Raw genomic sequence first — 19,763 nt, 5'->3', positions numbered from 1 at the left:
CTCCTCACTAGTTAATTTTCCCTTGTAAATCCACTCGTTCTGATTTTGTAATTTTGTCTTTCTGCTCACAAAAGTAATACATTTTGGGGGGGGGGGGGAAGTTCAGTTATTACAGAAATGCAGACAGGGAATATCTTCTTTAATCGTACCCTCTAGAGAAAGTGTAACACATACCCTTGCCACGTTTGTCAAACATACGATCATATTATACATACAGCTTTTGGGACTTGATTTTTTTTAGAATCTGCTGTTTATTTTCTGTTGGTACCTATGGCCGCAATCATTCTTAGCAGCTGCATAGTCTGTCCTGTGTGTGGATACTGTACCAGAATTCATGTAACCAGAGGGGGTTCTTTGTAGTTTTTTTGTTTTGTTTTAATCAACAGTACCATGATGAACTTCTTTGAACAAATATCTGTGCATAGCTATGGGAGGGTTTTTAAAGAATGAATCCCCAGTTTACATCCCTAGTAACATGTTCTTTTACTTTGTCTCCTCAATTATTCCAAAGTTGCAACTTTAACAGTGGCTGGTTTTCTGTAGTGCTTGGGGACAGAACCTGTGAAGAGATGCTGCTCCCTTCCCAGCCACAGCCCGTTCACCATTTTTGTCCTTCATCAGAGGGAAGGAAAACAAGGAATCCATGGAGATTCATCTCCCTGTCGTGGCACCATATTTGTGGGTATCTAAGGACAAAATCCGACCGAGCCACTGGGAGGAGCAGCGGTTGTCCAAAAATCTCCTCTGACATCCTGAGATCACTTTAGGTTTTCAGGGTGGGCTGGGCCGCCTTCCTTAGGATTCAGCCTTTTGACTCCTTTATACAAAAAAGTCAATTTCATCATCTCTAAAAGACAAAAAGGGTCTGGAAGTTTCAAACAGGACTGTCGCAGGTCAGTTACTATTTCTTGACTAATTACTTGACTTAATTGTGAGTGCTCACAAGTAAGCCGTTTGGTATGTAGCCACTTTAGCCAACAAACAGCTGGGTTCAGACTTCAACGTGTCTGCTTGAGAATGTGATTTGGTGCCATTCTAAAAGGAAAAAAGGTTTTTAAGTGCTTTGTGGGGTTTAATGAGCATGATGTGTTGAGTTGAGCAAGTTCTGGTGCTGGAATTTAACCTTTTTTTTACGCACAATTTTAAAAAATCTCTCCTTTCGCTTTCCCCCACCTAGATTATTTGCAGGTGTCTTTCCTCGAATGGCAGCAATCAGTCTGGGAGGTTTCATCTTTCTTGGTGCTTACGAGCAAACTCGCAGCTTGCTGTTAGAACTTGGCAAAGAGAGCCCATGAATCACAGATGGCCCCGCATCCACTTCTTTCAAGAAGGAAGACTGCTGTGAGAACCGTCTCCCTTCCGGGGAGCAGCTGTTCAGCCATCTGAACAACAAAACACAATGCTAAAATCCAATTCTGCTAAGATTACGACATGGAGAATGTGTCTTCCATGCTACAGGCTAGCTGGAATGATGTCGTTAGCCTATTTGCCAGAAAGTAAAAGAAATGATGTCTACAGAGGTACTTTGAATAAATAAATTTGGTAATGCTGAGTCCAGGCCCTTGAGAGCTTTCATTTGATCTATATCTGATCTTTTATTTCCTGCCACCTGACAGCAAGGTCGGCAGAAGGCAGAGATAGTTATAATTTTAAAAGAATGGCTAGACTGGCAAAAAGGAAGGAGACTTGAGGAAAAACTTGCATGTGTGGGTGGGTTTCTCCCCTGGGTTAATTAGTGTTGTGTAAGCTTACAATTTTGTTTAGAAAGAATGAGCTACAGGTGTCCAAAGAGAGTTCTTGCTGGGTTACCAGACTGTTCTTAATTACCCTCAGATTTAACCTATAAAAACACACAACTGTATTATTTTACAGAGAAGTGTCCAGCAGCCCATGTGGTGTGTGTGAAAGAAAACAGCTGCAACTCGAGTGACTAGGTGTGTCCTCTGAGGAAGCTGAGCCACACTCTCCTCTTCTTCAGAGCAGACCAAAAGGAAAGGCTGGGGCTGGCTCTGCAGACAGCGCTGTTTCTTGGTCCCTAATCAGTAAGCTCTGTTGCCCGGGGTTCTAAGCTCAACACTGGAAACAGAAGGGATGAAATGGGAAGGTCACCATTTTAGAGCTTGACTAATGAGCTCCAGGTGTTAGAAAAATTCAGAATCTCAAGAATCTGGTGGTGTCGTGCCTTCCCTGGAGCCATAGTATATGATTCTGCTTTGCCTAAAAATTTTTTTCCTTTTTGAGACAAAAAGGTAATTAAAGGCAGAATGACTGCATCTGTGAGGGGATCTCTGGAATTCAGTGGGACGAAACAATGGTGGTGAATGTATGTAGAATGACTTGAGCCACACGGTTAACATTTATAAATGAACCTTTATTAAAGACACTTCAATGCCATTTGTTAGACACTTCAATATTTTACATGTTTTTCAATGTACATTGTACCAAAATTTCTATAAATAAATAACTTTGTACATAAAAGTAATACTTCCTCTTTCACATTGCCTCTCAGAAGCAGCAAATTCACATATGTTGTGGAAGTAACAATCAGTTAACTGTTGAGAACAAAATTCTATATGTGCTTACCTTTTGGAACAGTGATGACATTAGACAGTAAAATTTAACATAGGTAACCATTTTGTCAATACCTACCTTCAGCTTTTTGGCTAAAGGACCTTGCTTTCTGAGCTTTTATGGACCTTTTTAGTTTCAATGCAATTTTTCCTGAAATATACATTGGCATTCACAAGATGGTTAGCTACAGGTCTCAAAAGTGCAAATATACCCAGGACCCAGGTCAAGGGCGAAATCTTACACAGTCCAAGCCTAGGTCCGTCTGTGCGAGGGAAGGACATGGACAGGCCTGCTCCGGATCCTCAGTAGAGATAAGCTAGCCCTGAAAAGTAAGGACTCCATCCTTTTTCTCCCCTAAGACCAATGTAATATTAGTTATATTGGCAGAACTAAAAATCACTATTGAAAAATCCACAGGTACCAACAGCAGCAGCCTCTATCTTATTAAAAAGCCTCAAATGACAATCGAATGATACTGACCATATTTGCTTTTATCATAGAAGGAAGAAAGGCAGTGCTTAATTGTTCAGACCAAATGCTTGTGGTGGATTAATAACCCCCATCATGCTTGTTAAAGAACTCAAACCTACGATAAAAAGTCACTGACTGCAGAAGTATATGACATGCGCACCTCTGGGCTCCACAGGGAGGCCTGCTGCATGGCACCCACACGTGAGCAATACTGACATGAAGTTACTTCCTATGCAAAGTCTGCCCGTAAAGCACCCCAGGGGTCCTCTCCTGCGGAGTGCAATACAAGCCCGAGGACTCCGTCCTTCCCTCCCACCAAAACTCCTGGGAACAATGTGGTTTTTAGCGTCTAAATTCCATCCATGCATTAAGGCACCAGAACTACCCCCCCTCTTCCAAAAACAGCAACCTGATATGAAAAATAATATTGTCAAAATTGTACATTTTTTCTTTCACCATGCACTAAAGATTAAAATATCCTCTGTAAAAGATATATAATATATATGAAATCTCTGAAAACTCTTATGTACAATGGTATCAAATACTTTTCTGCCTTTTGTACACAATAGCCTCTCGCATTTCTGTGCTTCAGCTGCAAGTCCTTTACACTACTGATACTCCACATGGAAGTTAAAACTGTACAAATCAGTGACGCTTGAACCCAAGCTTCCTCACAGCCTCTCCTACCTCTTTCCTGTAGAGAGCGACACAAGAGCTGAGGTAGACAAAGCCTAGATTTTCGGTGCAAACAGCAGTGGCACACTCCGCTTCCCGGGGAGCTGTCCTGTCAATGGTGTGGACTCAGGACTGGAGTCACATGCTTTGGGGAGGTGTCCATTAGAAAGAAGCAAGTGCTGGCCCTCGCTCGGGACGTCGGGGAAGCCCGATGTGGCTTGTGTGAGCTCGAGCTTGCCTGGAGTTAACGTAGAAGGCAGGAGGGCTATGGAGTCCGGCTCACACAACCTTGCTAACGTCCAAGAGGAGGCCCCTACAAGAAAGGAGAGGGCACGTCAGACCCTCTAGCCTGGCTGTTTACGTGCTCCCCCAGCTCCTGGTGACTCCTGGGAAGACAGTAAAAATTTACCTTTCCCATCTAGAGGTGCCACTGGCTTTTTCTTCAAGGACGTCGGCATTCTATCGTGGTTACTGGGGTAGAGGGACTCCCTGCAGTCAGTGCGAGGTGCATCAACCGTCCCACTGTTCAGATGATGGGGAGAATGTTCCCGGTCGCTCCGACTGGGTTCCTCGCTGCTCAGTCTACCTGGCTGTGTACTGTCTCTGGACACAGGCTGAGGACAGAAGGCTTGTTCCTTGGAGTAACTGTCCATCTCAGTGTTGCAGTCATTGCACACAACCGGGACACTGTGCTCTGCATACAACCGACACAGACAGACAAATTAGAACCATCGCCACTACAGTCTCCATCCGCACACAAACAGGCTACCTCACTCCACGCTGTGAAGGCACAGCCCCACTTTATCAACTCTGTAAAACCCCTTTCTCCCCCTAGTCCATTCACATAAAAAGGACTGGGCAAACACCAAGCCATTAATGAAGAACGGGCTCTTCCACGTTTAAAGATTTCAGATTAATTTCTTCATCAGACAATGTAGTCATACTACTTTGATCACACACCAGAAAAATTCCATTTGCAAGAAATACCGTGAAGTGTCAGAAGTCTTCTGAACAATTAGAAACACAGCCTCCAAAGAGCCCTGGTGGAAAGGCACTTTTGTTTGGGGCCTTGCCCTTTAAGTTGCTTATAAATCTGGACAGTTCATGCTCAGGCTCACCACATGAATTAAGAGACATCCTATTCTGGAACTAAAAGAGAGCCGGGCCACACACCGTTTCCTGTTTAGATACTGAATACCAAATTCTGAGATAGTCTTAGATGAATAATGTGTCTCCCCCTTTCATTAATGAGGTCAACCCCAATTTTGATTTCAAGAACAAAATTCCTGAAAAAAGCATCTCATACCCATCTTCTGTTGACCAGGCATCCCATCAGCTTTCTCCATCACTTTCCATGGCTCCTTATATCCAACACAGAGCTTGGGCTGCCTGCATGTAATGCCAAGAGCGTCTGCATCTGGAAAGAGGCTTGCATCTCTTGGACAAACACCTGCAATAGATTCCCACACTTAAAAATGCTGGGTTTAGCATTTCATAGTAACTCTTATGAGAATAGGCAAAGCTACTAGAACCGAGTCATTTTTAAAATGTTCTTTAGAGTGCTGGATCACAGGCCCAGCAAGGAACATTTTCTCCTACTATCTTCCCGGCAGGCAGACCTTGCAGCATTTAGCGCCATATTAATAAGTTCTTGTGAAGATAAACTTGCCCTAAGCAAGTGCTCAGTCTCTCCCACTGAAGTAGCTCACCCTTGTGAGAGCCTTCTAGTATGAGAGCAACTGAGACTCTAGAGACGCTAAGCCCAATGTAGTGACTTCCTGGGAGATGTTTTCTTAAAACCTTGCTGAATGTGCACAGGCTAGATCCAAAAAAAACCCAACAGAAAGCTTTGAACCAGCCCACCTTCTAGTTTGAATGTGCTCAAAGTAATGCCATACACCTGCCCTGGAGAGGGGCTGGAGGCCACTTTCAGCTCATGGGAACACAGTCGCATCAGACTTTGAGGCCTTACCATTGCTCTCAATGTGCCCATTGGCCTGATGGCCACCCTCAGTCCTGATCACACTTTCCTGTCGATCAGAAAGGGTCCCCTGAGAAGACAGGTAGCTTGGAACATCTGGTGGAACGATGGTTTCATCTGCAAAGAGACAGGATAGTCAAACAACAGATGTTCCAATCTTCTGTAGTGATGAGAAACACAGACACCTGTTCAGTTTCAGGCCCAGACACAGTCTCCCCGCCAATGGCAGCTTTCAAGGCCGTGCACTGTGGAGTCTTGCACTCGAGGCCCTCCCAGGGCCGCCTGGGCCTTACTTGACACCCAGGTGTACAAAGTGTGGCAATCAGATGTCTGAGTCCACAAAAGACAGAAAACAGTGATGGGAAAGGAGACAGAACTAACAGAAGCACAACACTCAGGTCATTGCAGCAACAATGCACCATGTGGCAACAAAGCACATGCCAAGGATGCCTGTGAATTACCAAAGAGATAGAAAATTGCAGAGTTCATAATGGACTAATATCTGAGAGTATTCCTATTTCATGTTAAATTCCTGGAGATTAAAATAGTGCAATGACACTAGAGCCTCAGCTGTCCAGAATGGCTCCATATTCCCAAAGGTTCTAGAGTTTTAAATATACTGAAGTTCTTGAAAAAGCCTCTGGACTGGGCCTCCTTCACAAACGTCACTGATTTTTTTCTCCCCTGAAAATAAACTCAGCCAGCAGCAGCTAACCTGTGTTGGTGACACTATATTCCTCACTCTTCTTCCTGGTTTGGTAGATAATGCACACCCAGACCAACGATGTCAGGACAATACTGCACACCACAGCGATGGTGAAGATGCCCACAGTGGTTCCATCCTTCCTGCAGCCAGGGGTGGGCAAGATGCTCAGCTGACTGTGAGCTCGCTCTGTGCCCAGGGCATTGGACATCTCACAGGTGTATTGGCCTGCGTCCTCTGCCACCACATTCTGAACAACCAGCAGCTGGTTGCCAGGGGTGAAGTGGTGCCGCTCAGTGAGGCTCAGAGGGTGGTCCCCCTTGAGCCAGGTGATTCGGGGTGGAGGGCTCCCAGTTGCTTTACATTGCAGAGCCACCGTTTCTCCCACGGACACGACACGGTCTTCCAAGGGCACTGCCAAGGACGGGGTTTCTGCAAGTCAGAGGAGATGTTATAGTTATTACGTGAGCCTCAACTGCTATAAATCTGCCTTGTTTTCTGGACAAAGGAAAATTAAACACATCAATGAAATGCCATATGACCTCTTTTATCAGAGTGGCAAGATTTTCAGAAGCCCTTCTAACACAATGAGTCATTGCCATGCTGGGAGGCGCTTCCACAAGGAGAATGAATTAACCTCTAGCCACAGAAACCTCCACTGCCCCCAACTGTCCAATGATGGGCCTGTGCCTCTATTCTTCACCAAGACCATGTCCATCCTGCCCCATTCAGAGGGCATTTCTTATCTAGAGTATTTTACACCTAAATCATTTTTTTTAAAAAAGAGATTGAACTACTTGTTCAAGAAAATTTTAGAAAGCTGCCTAATGTAGAAACAGTCCACCACATTCATCTTCCTCAAGCTCCACAGAAGAGCCTGAGAACCCTGCCTCTAGGTACCTATTATATTTAACAAAATCTCAATCTCAATCTCTTTCTCTCTCTCTCTCTTTCACACACACACACACACACACACACACACACACACACACACACACACAGGCACGCGCGCACACATATACTCAATGTAAAAATAATCGAACCTAAGACAGTCAGGGTGGCGTTAGCTGAAATGGAGCCGGCCGAGTTCTGGGCAGTACAGCTATAAACCCCCATATCATCTATTTTCACGTCGGTGATGAAAAACACATCGTCGTCTGGCATGACATGCATGCGTCGCTCACGAGCAGCAGGGAAATCTGTGCCTCCATCCTTCTGCCAGGCAATCTGGGGGTTAGGGTGGCCAGTGGCAGCACATTCAAGGCGGGCCATAGTGCCAGTCCGGATGGCAATGTCATGGGGCATTTTGGTGAATGATGGCAACACTGCAAAATATATACAATTAGGGTCGAGTTACGGAAAAGCTAAATGCAAAGGCCAGGAAAATCCTCTGGCAGGTAGATCTCTCACACTATGTCTGGGTATCAGTTTACCACCTCACTGCCCTTCAGCCAGTGCCTGCCTAGAGCCGCTACTGCCACCTGTGAATGAGCAACAGGTTTCCAAGGCCGCCCAGCTTCTCCCCGCCAGGAGCATTTCCATCAGTCTCTCGTGTACACCTGAGGCTGGCTACAACCCCCTCGAATGTAAGGCTTTTAATGAAACATTTCCTCTACTATTTCTCATATGGTAATCAGTCTCTACGGGGACACTGCGCATATGCTAGGGCCTGATGCTTGCCTGTCTTAAGTAACCAGCAAGAGGGAGCCTGGAAAACAAAAATATCTGCTCCATCGAGATGCAGTTATAGAGGGAAGGATGACACGTCCTCACCCGGGGAAAGCAATGGGACGACGGCTCTTCTCTCTTGAAGCATTTATCACAAATACTCCCTGACAGTGGCAAGCACTGGCCACACGTCAGACATCATGACAGCTCCTGTCAATGTCGCTTTGGTGGAGAATCTAACAGTTCACTGAGTTTTTGAGAAACATTGAGTACTCTCTCAAAAAAGCCAAGACAACCAGCCAGAGCATGGTAAAGAATGTTTTCTGTGGTCCGTAAGGGCTTAAAGAACATATTGGTTCCAGCACTTTTTACTGAGAGGTTTAATAATCAGGAAAATCTTGTTAGGTTATAGGACTGGGGTGGTTAACTACTCAAGCTATTTAACTCTCCCCTTCTACCTAAATTCACTACAACAAATTGCAGTCCTGAAGAAAGCACCCAGACAGGCTCTAAAGCTGTTTGCAGAGTAAAAATCCTCATCCAACACCCGCAGGGCCATTGCGCTGTCAGGCTAGCACTCACACCAGCCTTGCATTCCACAGCCTCCAAAGAGGCGGCCGCCTGGCTGTCCCCACTCCTGACTGACCTGGCCCCACCCAGGCTGGCCTCTGGCTCCAAGGCTGAGCCATCTACTCAGAGGGCAGCAGCTTGCTCAGGATCAGGGTATGCTTGGATCTAGATATCGGACACCTTGGCTTACAGAGAATAATAAATGCATAAAAACACAAGGCTTGCGCCCGCAATTTTCTTTAACATAATAACTGAATAAAAAAAACAAAGACTTCTCTGAAAATAACTCTTCAACGTTCAAAACTTCTTCTGGGTCCACCTAGGCAATAGTATGATACAGTAATGTCCCAATGAAGCTTGTATGTCTCTTGTCTCATTCATTTCTATAAGGATAACTGAGAAAATGATCACAAGTGTGGATTCATAGGAACCTAGCACCAGAATTAAAAAGAGAGCACCTCCTACCATTCACAGTGAGCCTGGCCTTGTGCGAGTAGGTGGAGCCGAAGTGGTTGGTGATGACACACTGGTAGCGGCCCTCATGTCCAAAAGTGACACGACGGAGGTGCAGAATGGTGGTATACTCCATCACCTCCCCATCCTGTGCTCGGACGTGGGCAAAGTTCTCCATGTCAGCATTGACCAGGACCTCATTGTCCTTCTTCCAGGCAAAGGTCATAGGGGAGCTGCTGCTGCTGGCTGCTGAGCACGTGAACCGGATGTCCTTGCCCACCACAGCCATAGTCGTCTCTGGCTGGGTGATAATCTGTGGCTTTGGTAAATCATCTGAGGAGAGAAGAGGCAACGGTAAGTCACCCAGGCTCTTAGGACACAGAGGGATCAGCTGCTTTTCCAGCTGACATAAAACTGAGTCAGACTCTGAGCAGGACCAGACCTTTCCGGGTACCTGTACATCCACCAAATACTGTAAAGGGACTCACACCATGGATGTCTGGCCTTATCCAATTATAAGTCCCTGGGCAGTGATTACCTCTAAGAGCACACATTCCTTTATTACAAACAAAGCCACCAGTACTCAATTATCAAAGAAAGCAGTTTCCATGATAAGACTAGAATCAGCTTTACTTATTTTAACACAATACACACTTAACAGAGAGCCAGGAACTAGCGGTCATGACTGCACAGATTTTATCCATGAAGTTTACTCCAAAAGAAGTGGGGTACAAAGCATTTCAGGAATGGCAGAATAAGGAAAAATATGTACCTCTATTAAAGCAATGAAAACACTAGCAAAAATCGTCATAAGCAACTTTTTCAGAATTCTGGAATATAATGGCAGGCTACAACAATCCATAGAGTGTTGATCAGGAAGAAAAGTAAGATTCGTGGCATTTTAACTTACCCTAAATCCCATCCCTCCCTCCCCAACTCTATGGCATCCTTGAAACGCAGCAGCCTAGCGATCAGGGAGGGGGCAGAATGGCTTTGGAGCTTCCCCCAAAGCCCCAGCCTCAGGGTTTGTATTTATTTGACCTGATGCAGTTTGCTCAGCAAGGGAGGCCCTATCCCCAGGACATTTGATGAAAACAATAGCAGCCACTGCTGAGGCAGTAATACCACTTGGGTCCAACAGAAGCTAGCTAAAAAACTAAAATGGAAAACCGGCTGATTAAAATGTCAAAAGTGGGCTTTGAAAAGGTCCGACATATACCTGAAGATCTAGAAGGCCACATGCATGCACAGGGCTATGTGCACACCCAGGAAAGACCTGAGAGGATCCTAATTTCTTACCTGCAACTGACCCTAATGGACAATCAGTGTAGACAAGTAGTAATGGCACACCCCTAACATAAAGATATTGGGCAAAGGATGGGAGATATTAGTTGAAGTGAATTAAGGACTCTGTCCAATCATTTGCTAACCACTAAGCTAACCAGGAAGAGACTTCAGTGGCTGCATAGAGCTGACTTTATAACATTTGTCCAGGAAAGTCACTGAATAAGCAGACCGTAATAAAAAGAGTAATGACAAACCCCGGGGAAGACAGAGGGAGACTCTGATTTTCAGAGCTCCCACATTATTTTATTTTAAGTGCTCAGCTGTCAACAACAAACTACAAAACATGTGAAGCAGGCAATAAACTGTCCCTGAGGAAGCCCAGATCTTGGGCTTCCTAAAGAAAGATTTTAAAGTGGCTTTATAAATATATTCAGAGGTGTTGTTTGCAAATATCTTATCCCATTCAGTTGGTTGCCTCTTGGTTCTGCTAATGGTTTCTTTTGCTGTGCAGAAGCTTTTTAATCTGATATAGTCTCATTTATTTATTTTTGCTTTTACTTGTCTTTGAGGTCAGATTCATAAAATCATAAGACTAAGGTCCATAAATTTAGAAACTATGTTTTCTTCTATGAGTTTTATTATTTCAGGTCTTATATTTAGGTGACATACGAATGGCTGACAGATATATGAAAAGATAATTTCACTAGCTATTACGGAAATGCAAATCAAAACCACAAAGAAATACTACCTCACACCTGTTAGAATGGCTACTGTCAACAAGACATGTGATAACAAGTGTTGGAGAGGCTGTGGAGAAAAAGGAGCCCTCATACACTGCTGGTAGGACTGTAAATTGGTACAGCCACTAAGGAAAACAGTACGGAGATTCCTCAAAAAATTAAGGATATAATTACCATATGACCCAGCAATCCCTCTTCTTGGTATTTACCCCCAAAATTTGGAAACATTTATCCATAAAGATATATGTACCCCTATGTTCACTGCAGCAGTATTCATAGTGGTCAAGACATGCAAACAACTGAAATGTCCTTCGATAGATGATTAAATAAAGAAGGTGTGGTACATATATACAGTAGAATATCACTCAGTCATAAGAAAAGATGAAACACTGCCATTGGCAACAATATGGACGAATCTTGAGAACATCATACTAAGTGAAATAAGTCAGATGGAAAAAGTTGAGAACCAAATGATTTCACTCATGTAGGATATAAAACTGAAAGCAACAAACAAACAAGACAAACAAACAAAAACTCACTGGCACAGACAATAGTTTAGTGGTTATCAGAAGGAAAGGGGGGTGTAGAAAAGGGTAAAGGGGGTCAAATATATGGCAACAGAAGGAGATATGACTTTGGGTGGTGAACACGCAATGCGATATACAGATGTATTATATAACTGTACAATTAAAACCTATTTTATTATTTTATTAACCAATGTCACTCCAATAAATTTAATAAAAATTTTTATAAAAGAAATACTAAAGAGAATCCCTCAGGCTGAAACGAAAGGCTGGACACAGAGGAACACTCAAAATACATAAAATTTAGAATGAAAGAAGGGATATTATAGCAATAAACAGGAATAATTACTATGAAAAACTGTATACCCATAAATTAGATAACCTGTCTAAAATTCTGAGAAAGAATAAACTACCAAAACTGATCAAGGATAGAAAATTTGCAAAGATGTAACAAGAGACTGACTTAATAATTTTAAAACTTCCCATAAAGAAAAGCCAAGACCCAAATGGCTACTACTGGCGAACTCTACCAAATATTTAAAAAAAAATTATCACTCTTTTATGAACTCTTCCAAAAACACAGATGAGGAGGAAACACTTCCTAACTCCATCCTATGAGGCAGGTATTAACTATTAACAAAAGAGACAAAAATAAAATAAAACAAAACACACATACACACACACAGAAAAAAAGAAAAAGAAAACTACAGATCTTTATATGTGTAGATTCAAAAATCTTCAACAAACATACTAGCAAATCAAACCCTACAATATATAAAAAGAATTATATAGCATGAGCACATTGGATTTATCTCAGGAATACAAAGTTGGTTCAACATCCAAAACTCAATGTATTATACCATATCAATAAAATATAGGGAAAAAACCCCACCTGATCACATCAACAGATGTACGAAAAGCATTTGACAAACTCTGACACCTTTTCATGAAAAAAACACTCAACAAATTAAGATACAGAAGGGAAATTCTGCAACTTGATGAAGGTCATCTATGAAAAAACCCATGCTAATATCATACTTAATGGTGAACGACTAAATGTGTCTTCCCTCTGAGATCAGGAAAAAGACAAGGATTTCTGTCCTCTTCATTTCTACTCAATGCTGTTGGAGGTTCTAGCTCGAGCAATTAGAAAATAAACAAACAAACAAACAAACAAACAAACAAATAAATAAATAAATGGCACTCACCTAAAAGAATAAAAAATATGTGCACTGAAAGCATCAAACCACCACTGAAAGAAATCATGAAAGAGATTAAAAAAAAAAAAAAAAAGACGACGACAACGAAGAAGGAAATAAAAAGGAAAGACATCACATGTTCATGGATGGATTGGGAAGAGTTAGTATTAAGATAGCAATACTCAAATTAATCTAGAGGTTCAATGCAATCCCTATTTCAAAATCCCAATTGTTTTAATCACAGAGATTGACAAACTAATCCAAAATTTTATAGGGAAATGCAATGAAACCACGATAGTCAAAACAATCTTCGAAAAGATTAAAATTGGAGGACTACATAAGAACTAAAATCATACAACTCTTAGAAGAAAACATAGGTATAAATCTTTGTGACCTGGTCTCAGGCAATAGTTTCTTAGATATGACATCTAAAGTACAAATGACAAAAGAAAAAAAATAGAGAAATTGGACTTCTTCAAAATTTAAAACTTCTGTGCTTTGACCATCAAAAAAATGAAAAAATAATGCACCGGGAGAAAATATTGGCAAATCACATTATCTTAATGAGGGTCTAGGATCTCTAATATATAAAGAACTCTTAGAACTCAAGAAAAGACAGATGACCCAATTAAAACATGGGCAAAGAATATGAACAGCCATTGTTCCAAAGCAGAAACACATACGTCCAATAAACATGTGACAACATGGTCAACATTAGTCATTAGGAAAAGGCAAATCAAAACCGAAATGAGACTCTCACTTCACATTGACCAGCACAGATAAAATAAAAAAGACAGGAACAAATGCTGACAAGGCTGCAGAGAAACTGAAACCCTCACACACTGCTGGTGGGAATGTAAAATGAAACAGCCACTTCAGAAAACAGTCTGGCAGTTCCTCAAAAAGTTAAACATGTAGTTTCTATATGACGCAGCAATTCCATTTCTAGGTATTTCCCCAAGAGAATGCACACAAAAACCTGAACACGACATTCATAGCAGCATTATTTATAATAACCCAAAACTAGAAATAACCTCAATGTCCATCACCTGATGAATGAATAAGTAAAATGCATATGCATACACTGATTATTCAGCTACCAAGAAAAAAAAAAGAATGAAGTACTGATACCTGTTAAAAAAATTATGCTAACTAGAAAAAGCCAATCACAAAAGACTACATATTGTAGGATTCCACTTATATAAAACATTCAGAATATGTAAATCATAGAGACATAATGTAGAATAGTGGCTGCAGGGCCTGGGGACAGTGAAGAAGAGAGTGACTGCTAATAGGTATTGGGTTTCTTTCAGAAGTGATAAAAATCTTTCAAAATTAGAACTGAGGGTTACGCAACTTTTCAATATTGTAAAAACCATCAAACTGTACACTTTAAAGGGGTGAATTTTATGGGATATAAATTATATTTCTTTTTAAAAACAGCTTTATTGAAATACGATTCAGCTATTTAAAGTACACAATTCTATGGCTTTTAGTATATTCACAAATATATGCAACCATCATCACAGTCAATTTTTTAAACACTTTTCATCACCTTAAAAACAAACTCCATACCTTTCAGCTACTATCCCTTCTCCCTCCATCACTCTCCAGCCCTAAGCAAGTGCTAATCCACTTTACACTTGTATAGGTTTCCCTATTCTGGACATTTCCTATGACTGGAATCCTACAATATGTGGTCTGTTATGACTGATTTCTTTCACTTAGCATAAGGCTCCAAGGTTCCTCTGTGTTGTATAATTGACTCTTTATTTGTAGCCTAATGATACACCATTGTATGGTTATACCACATTTCAGTTATCCATTTATCACTTGGTGGCATTTGGGTTATTTCCGCTTTTTGGCTATTATGAGTAACTGCAATAAACATGCACGTACACATTTTTATGTGGACATATATTTTCAATTCTCTTCAGTATGTACCTAAGAGTACAATTGCTAGGTCATATTGTAACTCTATATCTGGCTGTTTGAGAGACTAATAGACTGTTCTCCAAAGCAGCTACACCATTTTACTTTCCCATCAGCTCTGCAGGAGGGTTCAGATTTTTTCCCAACCTCACCAACACTATTTACCTAAATTTTGATTCTAGCTATTCCTCCAATGTGTGGGAAGTGATTATATTTCAATTTTATAAAATATGAATACAGCATCCCGCCGAGCCTGGACCTTTGATTTCCTGCCCAGTAGATTTATGATCCCCATTAACACTAGATTGTTTTGGTGGGAGCCTGAGTTAACAAGCAGAGGCAGAGGTGAGAGATGTGGGATAAACAATTGCTGTAATCCAAAAGATACCAGGGCCACAGCTGGAGGCTACATGTGGCATGTCAAAAGTCCTACCTTGGCACATCCAAAGGGAAAGACTATGCCCTACGGCAGGAAAGAGGGAACAAAGAGGGCTCTGTATTAGTGGTCAATGACCAAGTACCTGATGAATGATGGACTGCACAGCCATTTCATCCTAGTGAATGGGAGCACACGCTTACATTCTACATGGACGTTCCCAGGAGACTATCAGGAAGAAAAGCTGCTATCACACTGATAAGAGTTTTTAAGTATCAGGAGAAAGGTGGGCAAGCCTTCTCTCGGAAGGTGGTGCTGGTGGTGGGTGGATGGGAGGAAGGAGGGCACTTGTATCTTGACTTCTGCAGGCACACTGGCTATTGCTATACCCAAAAAGGACAGGGAAGTGGACCACAAGGGTGCGAAGCTAGAGGAGCTACTACTATTAGGATCGTCACAACAGGGGCCACAGAGCTCAGGGAAGACTGGGGAGGACGGACAGAGGCGGAAGGGACTCACACCTGCCCAGCAGTTCCATCCAGTCCTGGGAATCCCACCCTCGCTCTGGGAATGACTCAAAATCCATCACGTTCTTTAACCACATAAGACTGTGAGGTTGCATTTTTCCTATCTGCACCAGTGCGCTAAACCCCAACCACCCCTGGTCAAAAGATGGCAAGAGCTATGTTACAACAACCAGAAGGAAAAAAGAATTTCAAGCTACGAGTACAGATTTCAGTGGTTTGGAGAAACAGCAAGTGTGTAAGTCAACATTAAGGAATTATTTTTACTAGCAACTGTTCTCCTGAGACTTGTTCTTCCTGTATTTAACTTCTCATTCTTGGGGTTGGAAAGAAACACACATTAAAAGCTCAACCTCATACACTGAGGAAAGTCACAGCTAAACCCGGGCACCAGAGCCCTCTTGAAACAACACAACTATCTTCCTGTAACTGGTTATTCTGATCTATAATTGAGCCAACTCATGTTCCCTTCTCATTAAATGCATGTAGTCCAAGAACCACATAATGAGGCAACTGTACAGTAAATACTATGTGTGGTTCCAGTGGGAAATAAATTGCATCCAGCAGCTGATTGGTGACCATGAACTGGGGTTTAACTCTGATCATAGGAATCGCTCCCATAATGAAGAGCTCCTCCTTGCTTTTCATGGGGGAAAAAAAAAATGAGAAAGATAATCTTACCACACACGAAACTCTCTGACGGCACAGAGAAAATGCTCTGGCCCTTCAGTGATTCTGGGTGGGCACAGGTGGCCGTCACGAAGGCCTGCAGCATCCTGCCCAGTAACCATGGGGGCAGCCACTTCAGCTGGCAGTCGCACAGGAAGCTATCACTGCTGATACGGCTGAAAGAAAAATACAAGGGACATTTGAGGTGTGGCTGGAAAAAAAGGAATATTCTCTCAGGATACAGCACGATCGATCACCTCTGATCAGCCTCTGTCATTCACAGCAGCAAATTGGAATGGCAATGATTTTTCTCACGGTTCCTCTCCAATGACCCAGAGCAGTACATGTAACCTACTTGGAGATTTTGATAAAATGCATCTCTGGCTCAGTACATCAGGGGTGGAATTCAAAATTCTGCATTTCTAGTAAGTTCCCTGGTGATGCTGACTGGACCATACTCTGAGTAGCAACAACCTGGAGTTCACACACGGTCTAAGATGGACACTGCTCTTACATGACCCTTGAGAGTCTGGCTAACCACTCCTGGCCTTTGACCACCAAATAGAGAGGAGTAGCACTGCCCCCTCTCTGCTTGTTTCCACTCTCCTGATAAGCTACTGGGAGCTTCCAAATTCGGTCTGGACTTTGATCTAAAATCTGAAACAAGTTCTGAGAAGGGCTCTATTTCTACGTGACTTATTTTTATTATTTGGAAAAGCTGCATGTTTTCTCCCAAGTGTAAGCCTGGCCAATGCGCTTCCCTCTTGTCTGTATATTTATCTCTACACCAGCACTACTCAGGAGGCCAGAAGATTTCAGCTTTGCTCCTTAAATAGTGCTTGTTAGTTAATTGCCACTGCCCGGGGAGCATGAGAATGCACAACTTTAGTTTTGTGAGGTTCCAACCAAAACAGAGAATATTTTCTTTTTCATTTCTCAGCAACTGAGGATCAGCTCTTTAAACAGAATTGAAATCACCATCTCAGTGGACATTCCTTCCTGAGGAGTCACTCGAAGATAAGTCAACCAAAGAGTCTAACTGCCCTGTTCCTGAAAGACCTCAAGGCCATGAGCTAAAGAATGGAGGCCAGCCCACAGCAAGGATGAAGACCGAGAAAGGAAACACATGGGCTTCCCTGTAACAAGCTGTCTCCAGTACACCGTGACAGAAAGGGAATGCAAGTGTGTCAAAAATCCCAAAATGTCGCATGGGCCAATAGCATGGCAACAGCCTCCTCCTTCACCCACCATTTTCCTCAGTCAAGCACAGTGACCAAGTGGACCATTTTTCTTTTTTCTCCTATTTCAGTCAGGTCTTCTAAGAGAGAAATTATCAAACTAGTAAACAGCAAAGAGGAGTGAAACTGAAGCCCAAGAATCCAGGGATGACTAAAGTCAGTAAAATCTACTCTTCCCTCCTATTCCTCATTGTTCCCAGATTAGTTAGGCATTTTAAACTTAAAATTACTTTGGTAAGTACTTTTTCAAACTGAAATAAGCGATCTCAAAGCTTTTATACCTGGGATGCTTGCCCATGTTAGACCTAAAATCAGCACTAGATTTTCTATTTTTATTTGATGGGCAGGTAGCTCTGTGCTTAGAGATACCTGGAGGGCCATGCTGATTACTGTGGGACCAAGGGGCTCTCACAGTTCACTGTGAGGAGAGGGCCAACTCCTGCTCAGCACCTGGGGATGTTCCCAGAATGGGCTGTGTGTAGTAGTAGGGAAGGACACCTCCTGGCACTGGAAAACTTGTCAGCCTAGGGGAAGAGCAGAAAGGAACTCTCTCCCTGACAGAAGCACCTACGGCTGGGTACTATTGAACATGAATGTCTACAGGAAGATACTGGGTCTTCACTGTGAGAATTTAGGCAATTATGTGGGGATAGGGACATATTTCATTGGCGCCACAGTAACAAATTGGGGAAAACAAATCTGGCATTTGTCCTTAATCAGAAATGTGTATGGAAAGGGTCAAGCCTCAAGTCACACATTTGGTCTATTTGTTGGGCCTAGGTCCCCAGAGGATTTCCTTTTCTTCCACAAAGAAACCCACCTCAAATAGGAGTCCAGACCTCAGGAGCCAGGGGGCACTCGGGGTGGAGAGAAGGCTTTCCTAAAGAATGAGTTAGGACCAACAGGACAGATGGAATGGAAATAGAGCCAGACAGTGAGGACACTGTCCCCCTGACCTTCATTCCACTTACACACATTACTTTATAGACAAACAAAGGCTGGGCTCAAAACTGGACAAGGGATTGCCAGCAACCCCAAAGCTCTACAGATTCCCACTACTCATCCTTCATCAACTGGAAGTGCAGCCTTGTCAACCGCTAACAGGCACCGCCTTCCACAGCTCCCGCCTCCAGCCATCCCAACACTCTGCTGGCTTACATCATGCATTTTCATGATTCCAACTCAAAGTGTGTTTCTAATCATTGCTTGTGGAAATTTACCCAGAGGATGACTAAGTGCATAGTACAACCTGCCTTGATCCAATGGGGAAAGAAAATGACCAAGTGGAACTGTTTGTCCCATCAGAAAGCCGAGCCCAGGACCAGCCACAGCTGGGTACATGCAGCGACTGATGGAAACCCAGGCGGGGGGCCAAGGCTGAGCCTCCAGAACCTTGCTGAAGCATTTCAGGGAGAGAGGTGTCCAAGCACCTGGAAGGGCCCAGTTAATCCAAACAAGAAAACTGTCTCAGGCCAAGAAAAGAATCTTCTTTCCCTGTCTTTCCCTCTTTCTCTCAAAATACCCCCTTTCTCATTAAATCAGATCTTTTTTACTTCCAACATTGTATTTGAAAGTTTCAAAAAGAGAAAGATTGAAAGAAATGCACTATGAGCACTCACATACTCACCACTTAGATATTACAATAAATGTTTTGCTATATACATGCTTCATTACATATCTATCCACGTATACACTGTTCTAAGAACTCTCATTCCAAGATTGTGACCCTTCTATAAAAGGGCATCTACTTGGCTGCTTCTTGCTACAACAGAGTTGAGTTGTCATGACAAAGACTCTATGGCCCACAAAGCTGAAAATATTTACAATGTGGTCCTTTAAGAGAAAGTACGCTTATCCTTGATCCAAAATAAGCCACCCACAAGGCATTATTTTAAAGACATTTTAACTTACACACAAAGGATCGCGATTACATAAAATAAGGTATAATGCAAGTAAAGCACTTCTTACTCTGAAATTCTCTACTCATGTAAACCGGGTCCTCGAAATTGGAGGTACTTACAGCTCCTTAAGATTCTTCATCTTCACAAAGGCATCGAACTGAACAGATCTGATAGCATTCTCTCCAAGGTTCCTGCAAAAGAATACTCTACTTATGCAAAGCACTCCAGGCATTCTCAAGTCAGCCCCTGTGTGAGCCAAGAGGTGCAACCATACCAGGGGA

At 42.7% G+C, this 19,763-nt stretch overlaps 2 protein-coding genes across 8 annotated transcripts in view; one reads left to right on the top strand and one right to left on the bottom strand.

Annotated features, from left to right (window-relative positions):
• SLC25A26 (solute carrier family 25 member 26) overlaps window positions 1–2,478 on the top strand; it is a 141,341-nt gene extending 138,863 nt beyond the window's left edge. For 6 of the 7 annotated variants that reach the window (XM_016150223.2, XM_036219905.1, XM_016150221.2 and 3 more), the window contains one exon: window positions 1,178–1,560. In XM_016150223.2, the coding sequence (XP_016005709.2) occupies window positions 1,178–1,295 (118 nt within the window). In that variant the 3' untranslated portion in view covers window positions 1,296–1,560. Of the gene's footprint in view, window positions 1–1,177; window positions 1,561–1,872 lie in introns of those variants that run through there. The other variant, XR_001597550.2, reaches the window with a different exon arrangement.
• LRIG1 (leucine rich repeats and immunoglobulin like domains 1) overlaps window positions 2,351–19,763 on the bottom strand; it is a 110,963-nt gene continuing 93,550 nt past the window's right edge. Inside the window, exons 11-19 of the mRNA XM_036219903.1 lie at window positions 19,602–19,673; window positions 16,356–16,519; window positions 9,105–9,425; window positions 7,445–7,726; window positions 6,414–6,833; window positions 5,690–5,815; window positions 5,024–5,167; window positions 4,127–4,411; window positions 2,351–4,030 (exon numbers count right to left, since the gene is read on the bottom strand). Coding sequence (XP_036075796.1) covers window positions 3,774–4,030; window positions 4,127–4,411; window positions 5,024–5,167; window positions 5,690–5,815; window positions 6,414–6,833; window positions 7,445–7,726; window positions 9,105–9,425; window positions 16,356–16,519; window positions 19,602–19,673 — 2,071 coding nt within the window. The 3' untranslated portion in view covers window positions 2,351–3,773. The remainder of the gene's footprint in view (window positions 4,031–4,126; window positions 4,412–5,023; window positions 5,168–5,689; window positions 5,816–6,413; window positions 6,834–7,444; window positions 7,727–9,104; window positions 9,426–16,355; window positions 16,520–19,601; window positions 19,674–19,763) is intronic.

The sequence above is a fragment of the Rousettus aegyptiacus genome, unplaced genomic scaffold, assembly GCF_014176215.1.
Source record: "Rousettus aegyptiacus isolate mRouAeg1 unplaced genomic scaffold, mRouAeg1.p scaffold_m13_p_4, whole genome shotgun sequence".
Lineage (NCBI taxonomy): Eukaryota > Metazoa > Chordata > Mammalia > Chiroptera > Pteropodidae > Rousettus > Rousettus aegyptiacus.
Note: the sequence above shows the minus strand (reverse complement) of the source record. Positions and strands in the feature narration are given on the sequence as shown.